General features: G+C 41.8%; 1 protein-coding gene across 3 annotated transcripts in view; it reads left to right on the forward strand.

Moving 5' to 3' along the window:
* The window catches only part of LOC142140053 (cyclic nucleotide-binding domain-containing protein 2-like), a 251,867-nt gene that overhangs the window by 54,085 nt on the left and 178,898 nt on the right, over positions 1-18,884 (forward strand). For all 3 annotated transcript variants that reach the window (XR_012688277.1, XM_075197913.1, XM_075197914.1), the window contains exon 2: positions 3,536-3,710. Coding sequence is in view for 2 of the 3 variants with exons in the window: in XM_075197913.1 (XP_075054014.1) it covers positions 3,669-3,710 (42 nt within the window). In the remaining variant the exon portion in view is untranslated. The remainder of the gene's footprint in view (positions 1-3,535; positions 3,711-18,884) is intronic.

The raw sequence follows: 18,884 nt of genomic DNA on the forward strand, positions 1-18,884 counted from the left end.
TATTTTTCTGCTTAATAAAACGGGCTGAGGCCAGTTGTACCAAAACCTTAGCCTTGTGTGGTTTCCCGGCTGCTGTACACTACCATCTACCCCAGGAGATGACAACCTGTTCCCCTGACCCGGGTACAATATCCAAATCCTGTTAGGTATCCATCCAAAATCCAATCAATACCTATAATTATTTTGATTATATTGTTATTATCATTATCATCCGTTATTTATGTAACGTTGCAATATTCTGTAACTCAGTAACATCACCTGCACGTCTTTTGTTCATGCAAAAGTTACAATGTCCCCAGTTTTCTGGTTCTGAAAAGGGAACATTAAACGATACACAACCCGCATAGCTATATATTCCCAGAGATTCAATGTCCTCATGTTATCCAATAATCTAAAGTATATCACTATATATTACTCCTCGATTTAAGGTTAAAGTCCAGTGAAACAAAATGTTTTCTGCTGTAACAAACAAACAAACCATACAGTGTTTTGGCTTTAAAAGAGTACTAAACATAAAATACAAGTTGCCTTATGTATAAGAGTTACTGATGACGTTCCTAAATAAATATATTTGAACATTTTCACACCACAAGCTTCCCATTGTATTTACATTGGTCATACAGCTGAGTGATAGTTTCAGGTCCAAAAACTCCAACATCTATGACAACATATTTGAAAGCTAGTAAATCAGCTTTGGACACCAGTAACTCACCAGCGCCACGTTGTTTCCACTTGAACCTGTTTTCAAATCTCCCGCTGACGTGATCCTTTATTCACTGACTTGCGCCAGGCAGCGTCAGTTCTGAAAAAAGAGGATCAAGTGGAAGCAGCTCTGCGCTGGTGACTTACAGTGGCGCCCATATTATTATTAAACACCAGAAAACTGTCCCGTACAGTTACTTTTTTTCTTGAATGTTTTCATTTCTGATGAGCTTTTGATCATTTTATTTATTTATTCCTGTTATTAGTAGGTCTTTCATCTAAAACAACTTGTATTTTTTATTTTTATTTTAGGTTTAGTTCTTCAAAACTGACAATTTAAAATGATATAATAAGTCATTTATTTGGAAAGGATAGAATTGAATAGTTTCATGGAATTCCGCGGTGAGAGTGTGGCATTGTGTTAGCCGTCATACAGAAGTATGTACAAAACCACAACATCGCATTGTCAGACCTACCGAGTTGAACCATTGTGTGGAGGCTTGCGTACCAACTTCCTGTGAGCTGGTAAAATGCCCAATTTACGGATGACAGGACAATCTGCTCACATTGGGATTGTACCTACTAAATTAGAATAGATGATAGGCATGCAATATGCCAATACATACACTATGCCAACCTATATCCAATATGCCAACCTATATTCAATGCACCACTATATAACTTCACATGTCATTAGCTTATCAATATACACCATTTAGACTCATATGCAATTGTATAGCAGATATTCAGCCTATATTCTCACTTGCCACTTGGTAGCTAATATGCCCCACCATTTAATTTCAGATGCCCCTTTATAGTATACACATGATATACATGATAATTTGGTTGGGGTCTATTTTATTAAAAAAACATGTCTATTGGAAACTTGTGAGGTACACATACATTTTAGTCCTGTCCAGGGGGTATATTTACTAAACTGCAGTTTTGAAAAAGTGGAGATGTTGCCTATAGCAACCAATCAGATTCTATCTGTCATTTTGTAGAATGCACTAAATAAATGATAACTAGAATCTGATTGGTTGCTATAGGCAACATCTCCACTTTTTGAAACCTGCAGTTTAGTAAATATACCTCCAAGTGTTTAATAAGCTGTGCTGCCTGAGTGCTGTAGATATATGGTAGTAGATGTATCTCAGTCCAAATTAATGTCATTCACTAAAGCCTATAGTTTACAGGAAAGATACAGACATTGGAAACAACATTGTGGTTTATGTCCTGGCTGGAAGCTGACAATTGGACAGCACTGTCTACCGGTGTATAGCATAGAGTTGTTTATCTTTTGTTCTTGGTAGGAGATATAGTATTGTAAGTGTATAGGGCAGTTGTGTACAGTAAGGTTTTAAACCTTTTGATCCTGTTATTACATCCTTCATATTTACACGTGTAGCACTGGTACCTCTTTCATCTGTAGAACCCTGAGTCCCGCTCAGTTTCACAGCTATATTACTCCTGGTAATATATAATAGCTAGTACAGGTTATAGACACCACCTTAACAGGTGAGTGCACCAATGTGAATCATGTGCCAGCATGGTGACGAATGGAAAGTCCAAAGGTGTCTGTCTGAACAGGCGATTTCAGGCAAAAGTTAGATTTGAAGTGTCAGGAGTTATTCCGCTAAGTTGTAGCACCCAGAATAATAATTTTAACTAGACAGTGGACCCAAGTGTAATCAAGCTTTAAGTGGGAGGGGTAAGTTCAACCTGTGACCAATCAGAGCATCTAAATAGTTCCAGCAACAGAGTAGGGATGTCGGGCTCCTGTTGAACTGGTGTGGAAAGAATGTGATGTCAACTGCAGCTCTATAGGAATCAGAGCTCATATATCATATGCTCTGTTACTCAGCAGGAACATTTTAAAATCACTACTCACATCTCCCTAAACTCATCACAACTCCAAGAACACTTCAGAACCACCATGGGGACAATCCAAACCTCTAATGTAAATATTAGGGATGCACTTATAAAATATTCTTGCTATAGGACATTACCTCATCTCTGTGATGGTGCTATTTAGTCTGTTTGCAGAACTTACCGCCCAGTACAGTTACCATTGTTTTCCTAATCTTCACCACAACTGCTTTATCTCCTCCCTGAGCCCTCCTGTCATTTTTTTTCAAATTGGGATAATACTCTTGCAAAACAATAGCTAGGGGACGTGGGCTAGCAGTACGGGTATGCATGACTCACAACTGTCCCCAATTTGGTGGGATATCCCAATTAGCGGGCAGCAAAGCAGGAAACAGGAAAGTGGATGGAGTTTTACCAAAATATGTCCATTTGTAGGCGGAGTTTGTGTGGATTGGGGGCAGGGCTTATTTTGTCCCGCTTTCGGGGTTTTAAATGTTGGAATTTATGGGTTTGTGTGACGTCAGTGGGGCAGGATACAACCCAGTGACGCCATGGCTTGATGCAAGAAAGACTGAAAAGGGGGAGAGAGGGTGACTAATTAGTAGATTGAACCCTTTGAGTTGGCTCATTTTGCCGAATTTGACTAAACAGAGGGATAACAAAAATATGTCTAACGTTTACACTTCCCTGTGCAAGAAGTAAAATAAGCAAAAACATTTTTGACATTACAGCCCCTTAAATTTCTCACAGATCAAATAAGTAACAAACAGTCACTGGAAAAAGTAATCAAATAATAATGAAATCATTTTATGCAGGATCTCAGCCTTATTAGGTATTCTGCTGACATTAAATGTAATATTAAATCCATATCTAACTTGAGTTGTGTCTTAAGAGTATATTTCCTCTCTGCTTACTTAATATTATGCTTATTGTGTCATTTTTTCCCCCTTTTGTGAATGTGCAGCTCTCCGTTAAATGAACCCAAGCTTGTCACTCACTCCAAGGAGAGAGGCGTTGATGATGATGATACCGAAACACAGTTGGCATTAAACAGGCAATTTATTTTGCCGTCCAATCTTCCAGAAGTCTGTGAAAACATGGAGCAGACTGAGTCTGACATAATGCTCATAACACAGAAGGTATGAAATAAACAGTTTGATGTACTATGTAGAAACCTAGCTAGTTTAGCAGACAAAACCCATTAAAGGGGCCTATTTCTAAGTGCTGTTTAATTTTAGTTTTAAACACTTAGACATTCGTTATTTTGTACTGAGAACCTCGGTCTCACTATTTGCATTTGTTAATCCTTAAATAATAATGAATTAATGATGTGACATATCAACTAGCAGTCTGGGGCGGACCTACAGTTTCTTTTTCGGAGGGGGAGGGGGGGGGGCGATTTAGCATAGTCACACCCCCCTTCATTCTGATTGGCTGGTCCCGGTTGACCCCACCCATGGTCCAGATTGGCCACACACACTTTGTTCGGCGTCTTGGCAATTTAAAAGGTATTGCCCTGATTGCCCCTGGATCAGCAACTGCTTGCAGATCATTTTAAAAGTGATCTATTTTTGCTTTAATGCATGGGAGGCTATCCTTCTCCGCCACCCCCTGTTGTAACATAGCCAACACCTACTGTGGTGATTGCGTGTATGCATACCCGTCCAGATTTCCTTGGTACTGTCCAGATTTCTGTGGGTCCAAAGGGCATGGTATCTCTTGAAATAAGCATGGCATGGGCAGATAGATTGGGTATAGGTGGGCATGATTGATATGGTGATATAGAACTTTATTAAATAGTTCTTGTACACAGCACCATAGCCAGAGGCTTTCACTGAGGGCACGGTGGTAGTGACAGCAGAAGGAGAGGCTTGCACTGCCACTACCTTTAGTGGATCATTATCTGCATTCTGTCAGGCTGTAGTGCAGCATGCAGCTAGCCATCCTGTAGTGCAACACGCAGATAGCCATCCTGCAGTGCAGCATGCAGCTAGCCATCCTGTTTTATATAATTGGAATGTGTACTGATTCCATTATAATTAGCTATTAAAGGTATCAGCCTTAAATGACACTAGTTATTTTTATTTGCAAATGTACTTTACTTTCATTGCATTTTTAGTCCATCTTTATGTGATTTTAATAAGCTGTCGCCTAAATTGGAATAGCTGACGGTAAGGTGATTTACAAACTAGATTAGATTGTGTCAGCACCCTACTGACACGGAGGTCGCCTAGGGGGCCAATGTCTAGGGGCGCCTAAAACACTAAGTGAGTGATATAATGTTACACATCCAGTGTTTTTACTGTCCCGCGGTGCCCTGAACAGAGTGCTGACATGTAGAAGAAGATGTCAGTGGTGGGCCGGGAGAGTGGCGCTGTGCTATACTGTCACTGCCCACCGCCACATTACCAGACTGACCCCCTCCTTACTAGGTTAAAAGCAGCGACGGGTTGGGGTGTCATCACCACAGTACTCCTGCTTGCCCTGCCCGCCCTGAAGGCAACGTTAAATGACCAGCATACAAATTAGAGCCCTTTCTGGTTTCTAATATGCAAAATAGAGTCCCATCTGATGACTGTGTGTAGTGTAGAGACCTTTGGATGACCGGTATACAAAGCAGAACCAATTCTGGAAACCAGGTTATAAGATAGCTGCAATGTTATGGTCATTATACAAAGCAGACCCCTATTCTAATGAGCAGTATATAAAACATCTGTATCCTACACAAGGCAGAGTCATTTCTGATGGCAAGTATACAAAACAAGTCCTTAAAAAGCGTAGAGCCCATACCTAGTGTCCAATACACAATCTAAAGCCCCATTATGTTGATTAGCATATAAGCAAATGTCAGGATGTTCCCAGGTTAAGTACTCTTAGGTGATCACTAGTACAACCAGACATTTCTTCCACATTCTCCTCGTTGTGACCATCATGGATGTCTATACTCAGAAAGGTACTTTACAATGTGACTAGAAGCAACATGCTAATCTAATGGAGCTAAGAGCCCACATAAGCTGTGGCGTGCCAGAGGGACTCTGTACATTATAGTTATGTTTATTTTGGGTAGTTTGGGACTTTATCTGTTCAAGATAAGTGGAGACATGAGAAAGGAGGGAATGGGAGGGGAGGAAAGGTAGATTTGGGCAGGGCTGCCATCAGAAACTGTGGGGCCCAGTACTAATTAATCTTGCAGGGCCCCTCCTCCCCATGCATGTACCCCCCTTCCTCTTCACCATACATGCACCCCCTATCACAGTTAATGTCCCCCTCTCCCCCCCAGGCACAGTTAATGCCCCTTCCACAGTTATTGTCTCCTTCTCCCCCACCCGCATGGTTAATGTCCCCCCCCCCCTCTCCCAGGCACAGTTAATGTCCCCCTCTCCCCCCCCCAGGCACAGTTAATGTCCCCTCTTCTGTCTGCCCCTCTCATATAAAATGAACACCTAATTAGCTTACCTTCTCCTCCTCGATGCTGCAGCTCCTGGTCACTGATACACTGGGAGCTGGGCGGGCAGTGAGGATGTCACCGCGTCGTGCTCCCAGCCTATCAGAGCCTGGGAGGTGGAGCTGCAGCATCGTGGAGAAGAAGGGACTGCAAGGTCAGTCAGACACTGAGAGGCCCGGACATTCCACGGACCCCGGACAGGTCTGTCCGGGCCCCTCACAGCAGTACTGGCCGTACCCCCATGATGGCGACCCTGGATTTGGGTATCATTGACATAAAAGTTACATTTAGAACCAAAAAAACTGATAAGATCACATAGGGAAGAAGTGCAGCGCAAGAAGAGCAGAGAGCCAAGAACAGACCCTGACGAGTAGGGAGAGAAGAGGGAATGTGGAGGCCGGTGTGGAGACAGAGAAATATGTATTTATGTAGCATTGTACCCTAATACACTTATTAAGGAGTTAATCATTTGATATAATTCTGATGTGACCATTTGCTGGTTGTGTGTATATGCAGACTAGGTGACACTTGTTAGTCACCTGTTCTTGGCCTGGAGTTTAGGATCCTTCCCCTACACTATTGGTGTCCAAATCCAGTCAGTACAACTGAGCTGCTTGGAGCTGGGTATTTTGGGACTTTGCTAATCTGTGTCCTGATACAATTCTACAAAAATGAGTTTTTGCTTCACCTAGCCCAAGACATTAAGCTGAGCTGGAAGGGGTGTTGATTGCACCTATTTGAAGACGGCCCTGATGTTGTGGATCTCGTTTTAGTTGCAGACATTTACACAGCCTTAGATCTATGCAAACACAGACCGAACCACAAGAACAGGAGCTTTGGGAGGGTGGAGCAGGACCCCCACATTCCCTGGTTATGTAGCTGTTACATGGCATCAGAGCCGTCTTATCACATGGGCATGCTGGGTAGTTGCCCGGGGGCCCTAACAGCATAGGGGCCCCATAGGCTTGCCAACTTTTCAGTTTATTATTCCTGGAGATTTATTCAGAACCTTCCAACCCTCTTTATGAAAACCTTTAGGTGGACTAATCCCATCGGTATCAGCTTTTATCTGTACATGCGATCTTGCTGTTGCGAATACATATCTTGACCTTGACGACAACAACGTACACATACTAATTGTACATAAGCAAGGCACAATCAACATACATCATTTTTTGAGGCCATAAAGCTTTAATAAAGTTATTCTAATATTTTTAACAGTCCTTGTCAGTTTCCCCCCCCCCTCTGCTACCTACTATAAGTAAATAATGAAAGGAATGGAACAGAGTGCCATGAAGTTTGAAGGCTATGAAGGCTTTGTTTTGGTTTTAGGTAGTGCCCCAGAGCACTGCTTTGCCCAGGGGCCTATAGTGCTGTAAGACGGCCCTGCATGCCCTCCATGGCGATAGTTCTACCACTTTGTATAGCCAGCTTAATACACTCATATTGAAGAATGCAGACTAGCTCATACTTACCAACTTTACAATGTTGGTATCCGGGAGCCTGCGGGGGAGGTGGGCGTCATGGGGGGGCGGGCCTCCAAAATCCGTGTCATTTTGGACCCGCCCCCATGACGTCATGACGCAAAATGCGTCATTTGACAGAGGGGGCGGGGCCAAACGCCGCGATTCACCAGGAATCGCGGCGTTTGTGACCTAATTCTGCCCACTTCACTAGGAAGTGGGCAGATCCGGGATTTTGCCACACTCGCCCGGGAGTCCGGGAGACTCTCTCAAAATGCGGGAGTCTCCCGGACATTCCGGGAGAGTTGGCAAGTATGGACTAGCTGGTGTCTTTTAAACCTGTACGATGTACTGTAGATAGCACAAATGTTTTCTAACCCATAGCAATCAGTCACCTATTAGCATTTATTATGCTGTGCTATTTGCACTAAACAGGCCCTTTAAAGCACATTTTGGTGACTAATGAGTGGATGGTGATAACCCAGCAGCATTAAACTTGCTATTACGTTAGATATATGTCACGTCAGTACCCATAGGCCTTCCATTGCACAGATGATATGTCATTTTTCATTTTCACAGCTGCTGTATAAACCTATTTCTGTTGCTGAGAAGTTCTGTATTCTTTGGTTCCAGCACATATGTTTCAGATTACAATGCTCCTGCCATTTGTTATACGTTCCAAATTTGTGCCCAGCAAGCATTACCAGCTGCTTAGGTGAAACTGAGGAGCTGTGTCTTTATAAAACCTGTATATCATTACTGTATGCTACATGGTCTATTTAATAAGGGGTCAACTTTTGATATCAATTGACAATGACTGAGATCGGTGCACATGCAAGAATTGAATGGAGGAAAATGAAGTTTTTAATGTCAGCAAATGCAAAGCATTTCCTTTAATGGCAAATGTGACTTAAAATGACACAGACCTACAAATAATAACTATTATCATTTATTTATAAGGCACTACAAGGGTTCTGCATCGCTGTACACAGGATAGAACATACAACAAAATTACATAATTACATAAGTACATAAGTGACAAAGCTAGACATACAAGCCGCACAATTACATAATTACATAATTGAGCCCATAAAATTACATAAGTACATAAAGAAAACACTAGGAGAGAGGGCCCTGTTTGTGAGATCTTACATTCTAGTGGATAAGGAGACTTAAAGAGAGAGAAACTGAGTGGGGGAACAAAGGTGGAGGATGCAGAAGCGGAAGAGTTAGGAGTAGGGCTGGTAGGCTTGGATGAAAAGATGAGTTTTGGAAGGGTTGATAGGCTTTATTGAAAAAGTTTTTAGGGCAGGTTTGAAGGCTTGGAGATGGAGGTATGGGTATGGGAGGGCATTCCAGAGATTAGGAGGAGCACAGAAGAAATTCTGAAGACGGGAGTTTGAAGTGATAATTAGTGGGGAGGTGAGACGGAGGTTATTGGCCGAGCAGAGTAGGTGGGAGGGAGTGTGCGTGGAAAGGAGTTTGGAGGTGAGAGGTGAGGTTGACGACTTTATAGGTGAGTTTAAATTGGATTCTGAAGCGGATAATCATCATAAACATTTATTTATATAGCGCCAGCAAATTCTGTAGCACTTTACAATTGGGAACAAACATTAATAATGAGCCAGTGTAGCAACTGTAAGAGGTAGAGCAGCTACAGTGAAAAATGAGTTGGGCAGAAGCATTGAGTACAGATGGAAGTATGGAGAGATGGGTAAATGGAAGACCAGATAGAAGTGAACAAGGCGTAGATAATGAGTAAGTGTATGAAAGTTTTAGATGCTTCCAGGGTGAGAAAGGGTCTGATCCTACGATGTTAGGAAGGTGGAAGAGGCAGGATTGGGAGATGGACTGAATGTGGGGGATGAAGGTAAGGGAGGGGTCAAGGTTAACACCCAGGCAGAGGACTTGAGGGACAGAGGAGAGTGTGGTATTGTCAATGGAAAGTAGGAGAAGGGGAGATGAGAGGACTTTTGTGAGGGAAGACAATGATTTCTGTTTTAGACATGTTCAGTTTAAGAAAGCGTTGGGATTTACGAGGAAGTAGCGATAGACAACTGGAAACATGAGAGAGGAAGGAATGGGAGAGATCTGGGGAGGGGAGGTAGATTTGAGTATCATTGGCATAGAGGTGACATTTGAGGCCAAAGAACTGATAAGATCGCAAAGGGAAGAAGTGTAGAGCAAGAAGATCAAAGGACAAAGTACATAAGTTGGGAGTGCCTTGGACCGATTATTTCAAAAGATTTTTATATTAAGTTACCATTGGGACACTTTTAAACCATTGACTCCAGAACTTTGTGGATGTGGGTGGGACTTATATCATCTCATTCTCTCGCCCCCCCCTGGTGATTACGTTTTTTTTACTGTTATTTTTACTGTTTTTTTTTTTTACTCCCACCTTTTTTTAAGTGTTGATTGTTTTACATGTTGTATTTTTTGTATCTTGTGCACAGGGTGGTTGGACCTATCTCAGTATAGAACGTATACAGTTTTTGGTCACATCACCTTTCTGCCATTTTGACCCACTTGCTGTGTACATTGTATTTTTGCCACCTTTCTCCATATAACAAGTTTATAACGTTCTAGTCTGATTCACCTTACTGTTTTTATTCATATTGGCACAATATCATTCCTTGGATAAGCAATAACAATTTGTATATGTTGTTTTGTCATATTTGATATATTATTACTGAAGGCGCAATTGGGGCACCTTTGTTTGTTGATTCAGTTGTTCAAGGAGGGATACCTTGGTCCCACTGCTGCTGCGGTAATAATGCTTAGCATGGGATTAAGCGCAGTGTGCATACCTATCTACTGAAAGTACATACCCTGACAAGTAGGGAGAGAAGAGAAGAGGGCAGGTGGATGCAGGTGTAGAGACAGAGAAATATGTATTTATGTAGTTATGTAGTTAATCATTTGACATAATTCTGATGTGACCATTTGCTGGTTGTGTGCATGTATGTGTTATGATCTGCAGGTGAAAGGTCTTTGTTATTCTTGATTGACACCAGCAGACCAGGGGAGCAGAGTCTAACGAGTTCCTCGGTGTTCGCCAAGATCCGCCGCAAGGCAGGTTGGGCTTTGCTGCAAGGAACTCGCAGGTTGCGGCCCCCTTGGACTGTCTCAGGAAGCAACAGAGGTCTCAAGGTAGTATAGTCGTCCCAGAAGAATAAGGCAGAGATAAATATATCGCAGTAGTCAAATATATGGATGCACATGGGTAAACAGGCTGGCAGGGATCTAGAACAATAAATGAAGTATAGAGGTACTGACCAGTTAGGATCGGGTACACGGGTAGTCAGACAATGCATAGTCAGATGAGACAGGTTCGGTACACAGAGGATCCAGCAAAGCGTAGTCAGACCAGCCAAGTTCCGTACACAGGTGATCCAGCAAAGCGTAGTCAGACAAGCCAAGTTTCGTACTCAGGCGGTCAGCAAACGGAGACGGACAGGCCAGAAATGGTGCACAGAGAATCCAGCAGCAGTACTCACTCACTCACTCACTCACAGGGAGAAGGGCACACAGGGGATACAGGAGTCAGATACTCAGCAGCAAAATTGCACTGACACTGAGCAAGTATCAGTGCCGAAGTTATATAGAGAAAATTCAAACAGCCCGCCCCGGCAGCCGAATCATGTGACCCGTTACACTAAAGTGTCGATCGCTGCACTGAGAGACAGCGCTGGAACGGGGAACAGGTAAAAGCATTACAGTATGCAGGCAAGGTGGCACTAGCTTTTTCAGGCCAGCTGGCTCTTGTTAGGGGCCAGGCCCTGGAGTTTAGGATCTTTCCCTACAAGATATAAAAGTTGGAACTGACGAGATGCATTAGTAGAGATCTCACAAGACAGCTGTTACCGGGGAACCAATCAGAAGATCCACTGTATGATGCACTAGTCATGTCACCCAATCATAGGAGACTCAGAAAACACACATTGTCTCTTCTGATTGGAGTGCTCCCGAAGCAATTCCTGTCTACGAAAAGCTAGCTGCACTGTGGCACACCTGTAACATCCTCCCCCTCTTTCTCCTCCTCGGTCATAGAAGGGCACTATCTTGGGAGTAGAAGAATACAGCTCACCCTGGGCAATGGAAAAAAAACCAAACCTAATTGAGTGCTGGTGTGGTTATCTATTACAAAGCTGAATACAAGAAATTAGGTAAAAGTAGGTAAAGGTGGTTGAGTGGGTCATTAATAAAATACTGTCCTTGGCCCAAGATGGTCTTACTACACCATTGTGTTAATGACCCCAATCTCCCCCAACCTCCCATGAGCAAAGTGTTGTGGGTGGGTCCAAAACTCCTACACAGGAGCCCACTTCTTTGTATGTTTACCAAACTCATTTGTCGATGAAGTTCACATCTTATTTATTATTATTATTATTATTATTATTATTATTATTATCATAGATTATCGTAGATTTGTAAGGCACCACAGTGCTCCACAGCGCCGTACAGTACGGAAAACAGGACATACATAAAACAAGGACATACAAGGTAAACAAAATAAACGCAGACATGAAAACAAAGGGTATGAAGGACCCTGCTCATTAGAGAGCTTACATTCTAAGTGGAGGAGGGCACAGCTGAAACAAGAGGAGCGAGTGTGGCTCAGAGTGGAGATTGGGACAGTTGTGAGGGTGCATTAGTGTGAATAGTGTTATCGGGGATAAGGTCACCTCTAAAAAAGAAAACAAATTACAGTGGAGTTTTAGATCCTCTATGAAAAACTGGAAATGCAATGTGATTTATATAAAACATTTTATTAAAACATTATTGTGATTTAAAATATGGATAATTCTCAGATTGCATATAAAACCAACAGAACCCTATCTTAGGGAGTATCGATAATAGGTGCACCTATATTGAAGTATGAATATTATCTCCACATTAAGCGGTATCTGTTTCCATTTGGAACATGTTACTGGAAGCTTGCTATATATAACATGCTGAGTAGCAAATTTAGATTAATATCCAGAATACGGAGAGTCTCTACACAATAAATGTGTATTTGTTTCCAATAAAGAAAATCCAGATGAATAAATGCCGTCGGTAAATAGTCACAGTTGGATAATGACCCACTTAGACCGACTAAGCGGAATAAGGTCCGTCTATGATGGTTAGTTAAAATAGCATTCACAATGGCCTCCTTCATATGAGGACATATATGTTCATATGGGTGGTGTATAACCCGTTTGAGGGCAATTGCTTACCCAACCGTGAAGGTCTCAGCCAGCACACTCGCTCCGGATTCCTCTATCTCCCGCGTGTGTGGTCAGAGTGCCAGTATTGGATTTCCTCCGAAACGGGTCATGGAAACTTGGTTCCCTTCAAACTTAGAGGGTTGATGGTTTCCGTATAATCAAACGGGCAATATTGCGAATGAGTTGAATTCAGGATCTTCTTATTGGGAGGGTAAACCTCCAGTCTCCAGAGATTAGTGCTGTGGATGAGACACCTCCATATGGTTCAGGTGTATAGATAGAACAGCTTCCAGTAAACAATCAATTATGCCTGAGAATAACTCCAAGTAGCAAGAACACACGTCATACGCGTTTCGTTGTATAGTGCAACTTCCTCAGAGATAGTGTCTCGTTCATTAAACACATCTTATATATCCACCTAATGAGTTCAATTGTATACACCTGACTGTAATCAGGATCACATCAATCACATTTCAAAAAACCAGTCCGCTCTATGGAGAAATAACACTGTCATGCAGTGAAATCTCCTAGACAGCTAAATGCTACATGTTACAATATTATGTACTCAATGCTACACAGTATCTTATATTTATAACATAATTTGTCAAACCAAATCATATTAGATCATGTATATAGCTCTATAAGGACACTAGTGTGTCGTAGCTGATGGTAGCATAAAATTCTCCGCTTTATATATTCTCATTTTGTCTTGACAGAAAAAACTTAAACCTTTTATGTTAGCCCTATATGTACATACACTAAGGACAGAATTGTAGATACTAAACGAACCCAATTGACCCTATACAGTATATGGACTAATCTTAGTATCATTATTAGATTTTACTTTAATATACCATATTGAAATTATCAACCCTATATGTAGTGGATGCAGTTCTCCTTAATAAACCACATCGGATAAATCTAATAGAAATTGTCAGCTGTCAAAAAGGCTTGATACCACATCTGCCCTGTAGGGCAGCAACTCTACTATAAAGCCATGTTTTAAAAGATTCAAGTGAATTCTTTTGTGCTTCACTATAGTCATTTAGCCATTAGATCCAAATAAGTTAATTTTTTGATATTATATTGATCCTCTCTAGAGTGAAAATTTCCTCACATGAAACACGGAGATAAATAGGAAAAAATAAATAAACAGTGTTAACAACATGATTATACAAATGTAATGATCATTACTATCAATCAAAAAAGAGATGGGTTTTCAAAGAGCGTCTAACGATTTTAAGGTTGTGGGAAAGTCTGATTGAGCGTGGTAGTGAATTCCATAAGTGGGGAGCAGCACGGGAGAATTTTTATAAACATCTAATGAAAGAAGTTCACTCAGCTCTCAGATAGTCTGTGTCTTCTCTAACGATAGAATATGTTCCCTGCATATGACTGTGACTTTATTTTAATCCTCAACAGTTCAGGTCAGGTTTCTCCTTTTCCATTTGAATTACACTTCACAAGTATCACTGCACAGCATAAAACAAGCAGACGCTCAATAGACAGCCATTTCCAAAGGAGATATAATTCTCAGCAGCCGCCGTTAAACATTATAAAGAGATATATGAACATAACAAAGTGACTGGAGCGGAAAAGCACAGTTTTGCATGAATCTATCACACTCTATAATTCACCCTAGTTTAATCATAATAGGAAAAAGTTCCTTTCTAAAAAAAATAACTTGGTTTAGAAACAGACAGCAACACCGAGCACTGAATTTCCCCAGGTGCTTTGATTTGCCATCTCTAGCTTTAACAGAAGTATTTATTTATTTTTCTCTTTGCTATTCATAAAATGGATCTATAGCTTTCTTTTTGATCTTTCATGTTCCCAGTGTTTAGTCCCTGACTGAAATAAAAGTGATACCTTCCCAAGCATTAGGGGACTAAGCTGCCCAGTGATTTAGGTGAAAAACAGATGTATTTAATGTAATTTAATAAAAGGGAATGGTTCTGACATGCCAGGAGGTTGTGCTTGCGGTGTTTCTGGGGAATGGAGAGTAGCCACAGAGCCGTAATCAGGGAGTACAGCCGGTACAGCTGCGAGGGGCCGGATAGACCCCTTCATCTGTCTGGGCCCCCTGGTCTATTCAGGCCCCTTAGTTTGACCGCCTGTCCTTCTCCACGATGCTGTGGCTCCCAGTAACTGATAAGCTGGGAGTGTGCTGCGCGGTGACGTCGTCACTGAGCGCCGCGCTCCCTGTATATCAGTAACTGAGCTGCTGCATCATGTAAACAACAGATAAGTACAATGGGCATTTATTATGATTTGGGGGTGGGGGTGGGGTCCATTTATTCTGCTAAGGGAGGGGGAACGGAGAATTTTTTCTGCTAAGGGAGGGGAAACGGAGCATTTATTCTGCCAGGGAAGGGGGAGCGGAGCATTTATTCTGATAGAGAAGGAGGGGGGGGCAGAGCATTTTGTTCTGATAAGTGGGGGTCATTTATTGTGATAGGAGAGTGGGAGCGGAGCCTTTTTTGGGATAGAGCAGGGGGGAGCGGAGCATTTATTGTGATCAGGGGGGTGAACGGAGCATTTATTGTGATTGGGGATGAGCGGAGCATTTACTTTGAGCAGAGTGGTGAGTGGAGCATTTACTGTGAGGAGAAAGGTTGGGGGGAGGCATGTACTGTGATAAGGAAAGGGAGGCATTTACTGTGATGAGGGAAGGGGGCATGTACAGTGAAGAGAGAGAGGACCCTGTCAGATTGTCAGGCTTCAGCCGTGGACTAGAGGGCAGAGGTCACTAACCGGTATCAGCACGACTGAACTAGCAGGTGCAGAGTCTAACGTACCCCTGGTGCTCACCATGGACCAGGCAAGGAGGTTTGGACTTCGCTCGAGGCATGCAGGTCGCGGTCCTACTAGCCAGTTGCCGATGTAGCGGTAAGGAGAGTCAGACGGTCCGGGTCAGAAGCCAATCGGGAATGCAAGGTACAAAAGGAAGATCCAAGTGGGTAGTCAAACAGGCCAAGGTCACGGAACAATATGGGGCAGACAGCAGGAGAATGGTCGACAAGCCGGGTCACAACAGGAGAGCACGAAACAAGAAAATGATCAGGAGTGCCGGGTCAGAATCCAAAATATCACTGGGAAATAATGCTGGAGTTAGGAACCTGTTACTCTGGCACCCTAATGGAGCCAGAGGCAGGTTTAAATAGAAGAAGGGGGCCAGGGATTGGAGGAGGCTGTGGAGAGGCACGCTGCGTGCCTCTAGGGAACGGGGCAGACCAGGGCGCATGCACCCGACAGCGGAGTCCAGTGCAAACCGCGGCACGCATGTTGCTAGGCAACAGGACGCCCCAGTCAGAAATCACTAGGTTTCTGTCCCCGTTGCCTGACACAGATTGATTAGTACTGGGCCCCATAGTTTCTGATGACAGCCCTGAGTAGCCATGTACATTGAACTGTGCTGGGTGCTCCCTCTAGCTCACTGATAAACAACAGGCATCTATTGGGCCCTTAGAGCTTTCACCTACAGCCCCCAGCTCTGGAGCACTAACGCTCTCTACAATATGATGGAGTTCTATGGCGAAGCTCATTAAGCACACGGAACACTATTATTCAAGGAGGCTTTGAGAAGACGATTCACATGCAAGGACAAGGACTTGCATAACTGTGTATGAACCCTAAGGATTAACTGTTTTGCAGAGAGATACAACATTGTTCTAACAATGTATCATCATCATCATCATCATCATCAGTTATTTATATAGCTCCCCTAATTCCGCAGCGCTGTACATAGAACTCACTCACATCAGTCCCTGCCCCATTGGAGTTTACAGTCTAAATTCCCTAACACACACACACACACTAGGGTAAATTTTGATAGCAGCCAATTACCCTACTAGTATGTTTTTTTTTAAGAAATGTAACAGTGTCCTAGTTCACCTGAAAAGTTCTAACAATGTTGAGACGTCCAGTATGACAAAAGAAATGATTACAGTTTAGTATACTGTGTTAATGCACTATATAACTTGCTTCTGTCCTAATATTAGCGTTTATCAATCATATTGCTGTGATTTTAAATTCAACTGACCATATTTTAAACACAAATAATATTATTTACCCAATGCACCACTTAGATGACAGCGCTGAGCTCCAACTACTTATGAGATCTGATAACATAAATTGTATAATAAATGTGTTTTGCTAGTAGACCAATTTACTCCATAATAAATGCTTATTTAAAATGTCAGAGGGAAGACAATGGTGATGAGGTTCTTTGAAATGTAAAATATAAGAATCCGTAATTTGTGGAAAGAAGAGAAATGATCCAAAATGATACTAAATGAGAGAGAATCCACAGCCTTAATAAAAAAATAAACTTTATTACATCTGCCGGGACAGAAAGAAGGCAAATACGAAAGCCAAGTTAAATAAAAAAGAGAAAATGGGTTTGCTCAGTGAATATTGTAATCTGGAAAGAAATGTCATGTGCCGTTTCGGAGATTTATAAAAGTGTAATTTGGCAGACAGTAGACTGAATACAGGAAAGACTTTTTAGTGTTACAATTGAACTCTACTTCAAGAATTGCCATAGATTCTGCAAGTAAAGGTGTTAATGTAGTAAGGTTTTAAAAGTTAAAAATGAAAAATAACAAAGCGGGGTAATAAAAGGGGAGGGGGGTCAATTATTTTCGTTTAGCTGGAAAAACCATTTAATGCTGGTGACATATCAACCACTTTTCGAACCCAAAATATACGGTAAAATGTATGGATCTTATTTTTTTACATTTACAGAAACCTTAGACACTGCAGGTATGATTCATCCAGGAACGCAAAGTGAACGCGATTTGCGCTCTTTAAAAATGGCCGGAAATTGCGCACACTTATGTCCGTATTCAAGTTCAAGTGAGCTCTGGCTGTACATTACTTGCCGTATACAGGAACAACACACTACAGGATATGCACAATGCATATGGGCAATATAAAGTTCTATTGGAACGCATAGAAAATATAAATTAAATAGATTAACACCTGTTAATACTATAATCATTAAATAAAATACATTTAAAATATTTTTTTTTAATATATTTTTTTTTACATTAAATTTATATATCAGGATATTATTAATGTCTACTATACATAAAATTAATTTTTACAGCGGCTCTTAATTGCAAACAGATGTCCTGGCAGGCATATGCCTCCATCATCACTGTCAATCAGCACTTACACCCGACCTCTAGCTGGAGTAATTGTTACGGCTAAAAATCACGTAGCTGAGAGATGTGCAGAGCTTGAGTCGGCTGCATGTGCTTGCGCTCAACCTAGGAACGCCCTTACTGGACGTTACCCGCGTGCATACGCCCATTCGTTCTCACCTTCCACCCTTCAAATTGTAGGCTGTTGAACATGTCATTTGCAAAGGGACTTATGTTCCTTGATGAATCAGGCTCTACATATTTACGCAAAGTTTACATAGTCCATATAGGTGATCCCATGCTTAAACTGTTAAACCATTGGTGGAAATGATAAAGGAGAAGCACAGTAGTGTGTCCATCATTGTGAATATGATATATGCAACTTTTACCTGGTAAACTGACCATTCTCATTTGTTGGGCTGCAAAGCACAAACACAATTTCTTGACTCACAAACAGGATAGCCTCACTCATTCCATTCTATCCAAGCGCTCCAGAAATGCCTAAGCATGTGTCCGTATATAGCTTTTTACATACCGTTGATTTGTGTCTCCTTATTATTGGAGAGGTGAGGACATGGTGGGCAGGAGTGCTCAAGCGTAGGCTGAATACAGCAAGGCCGAGTTGACTTAATTATGACACAATTAGACTTTAGACCGGTGCAGGAAGACTGGTGCAACAACACGCAAGGACAATGATGACAGCTGGCAGTACTATCTAGGAGCTTCTGATTTGCCGGTCGGGTATTGACCTCTACAACATTTAGAACTTTATCATTTGTACTTGCAGCAATTTTATATGAAGTCACAGCTGTGTATTCACATTACTCTACTGACTCCTGTAGGAAAGAGGATTTCCATTTCGGCTTTAAAAGAGGAAAACAACAGATATTTGTATTTTATTTTAATTTGTATTTTGAATTTGTATTTAATTACATTTTATATTGAAAATGCACTTTTCTTATTTATTAATAGCTGTCCAGGCGTTATTCTCTCTTATGTTTTTGACGCCTCATTATATTATTATAGTGTGTTCGAATAGGATAAT

This window comes from Mixophyes fleayi, chromosome 2 (genome assembly GCF_038048845.1).
Source record: "Mixophyes fleayi isolate aMixFle1 chromosome 2, aMixFle1.hap1, whole genome shotgun sequence".
In the NCBI taxonomy this organism is placed as follows: domain Eukaryota; kingdom Metazoa; phylum Chordata; class Amphibia; order Anura; family Limnodynastidae; genus Mixophyes; species Mixophyes fleayi.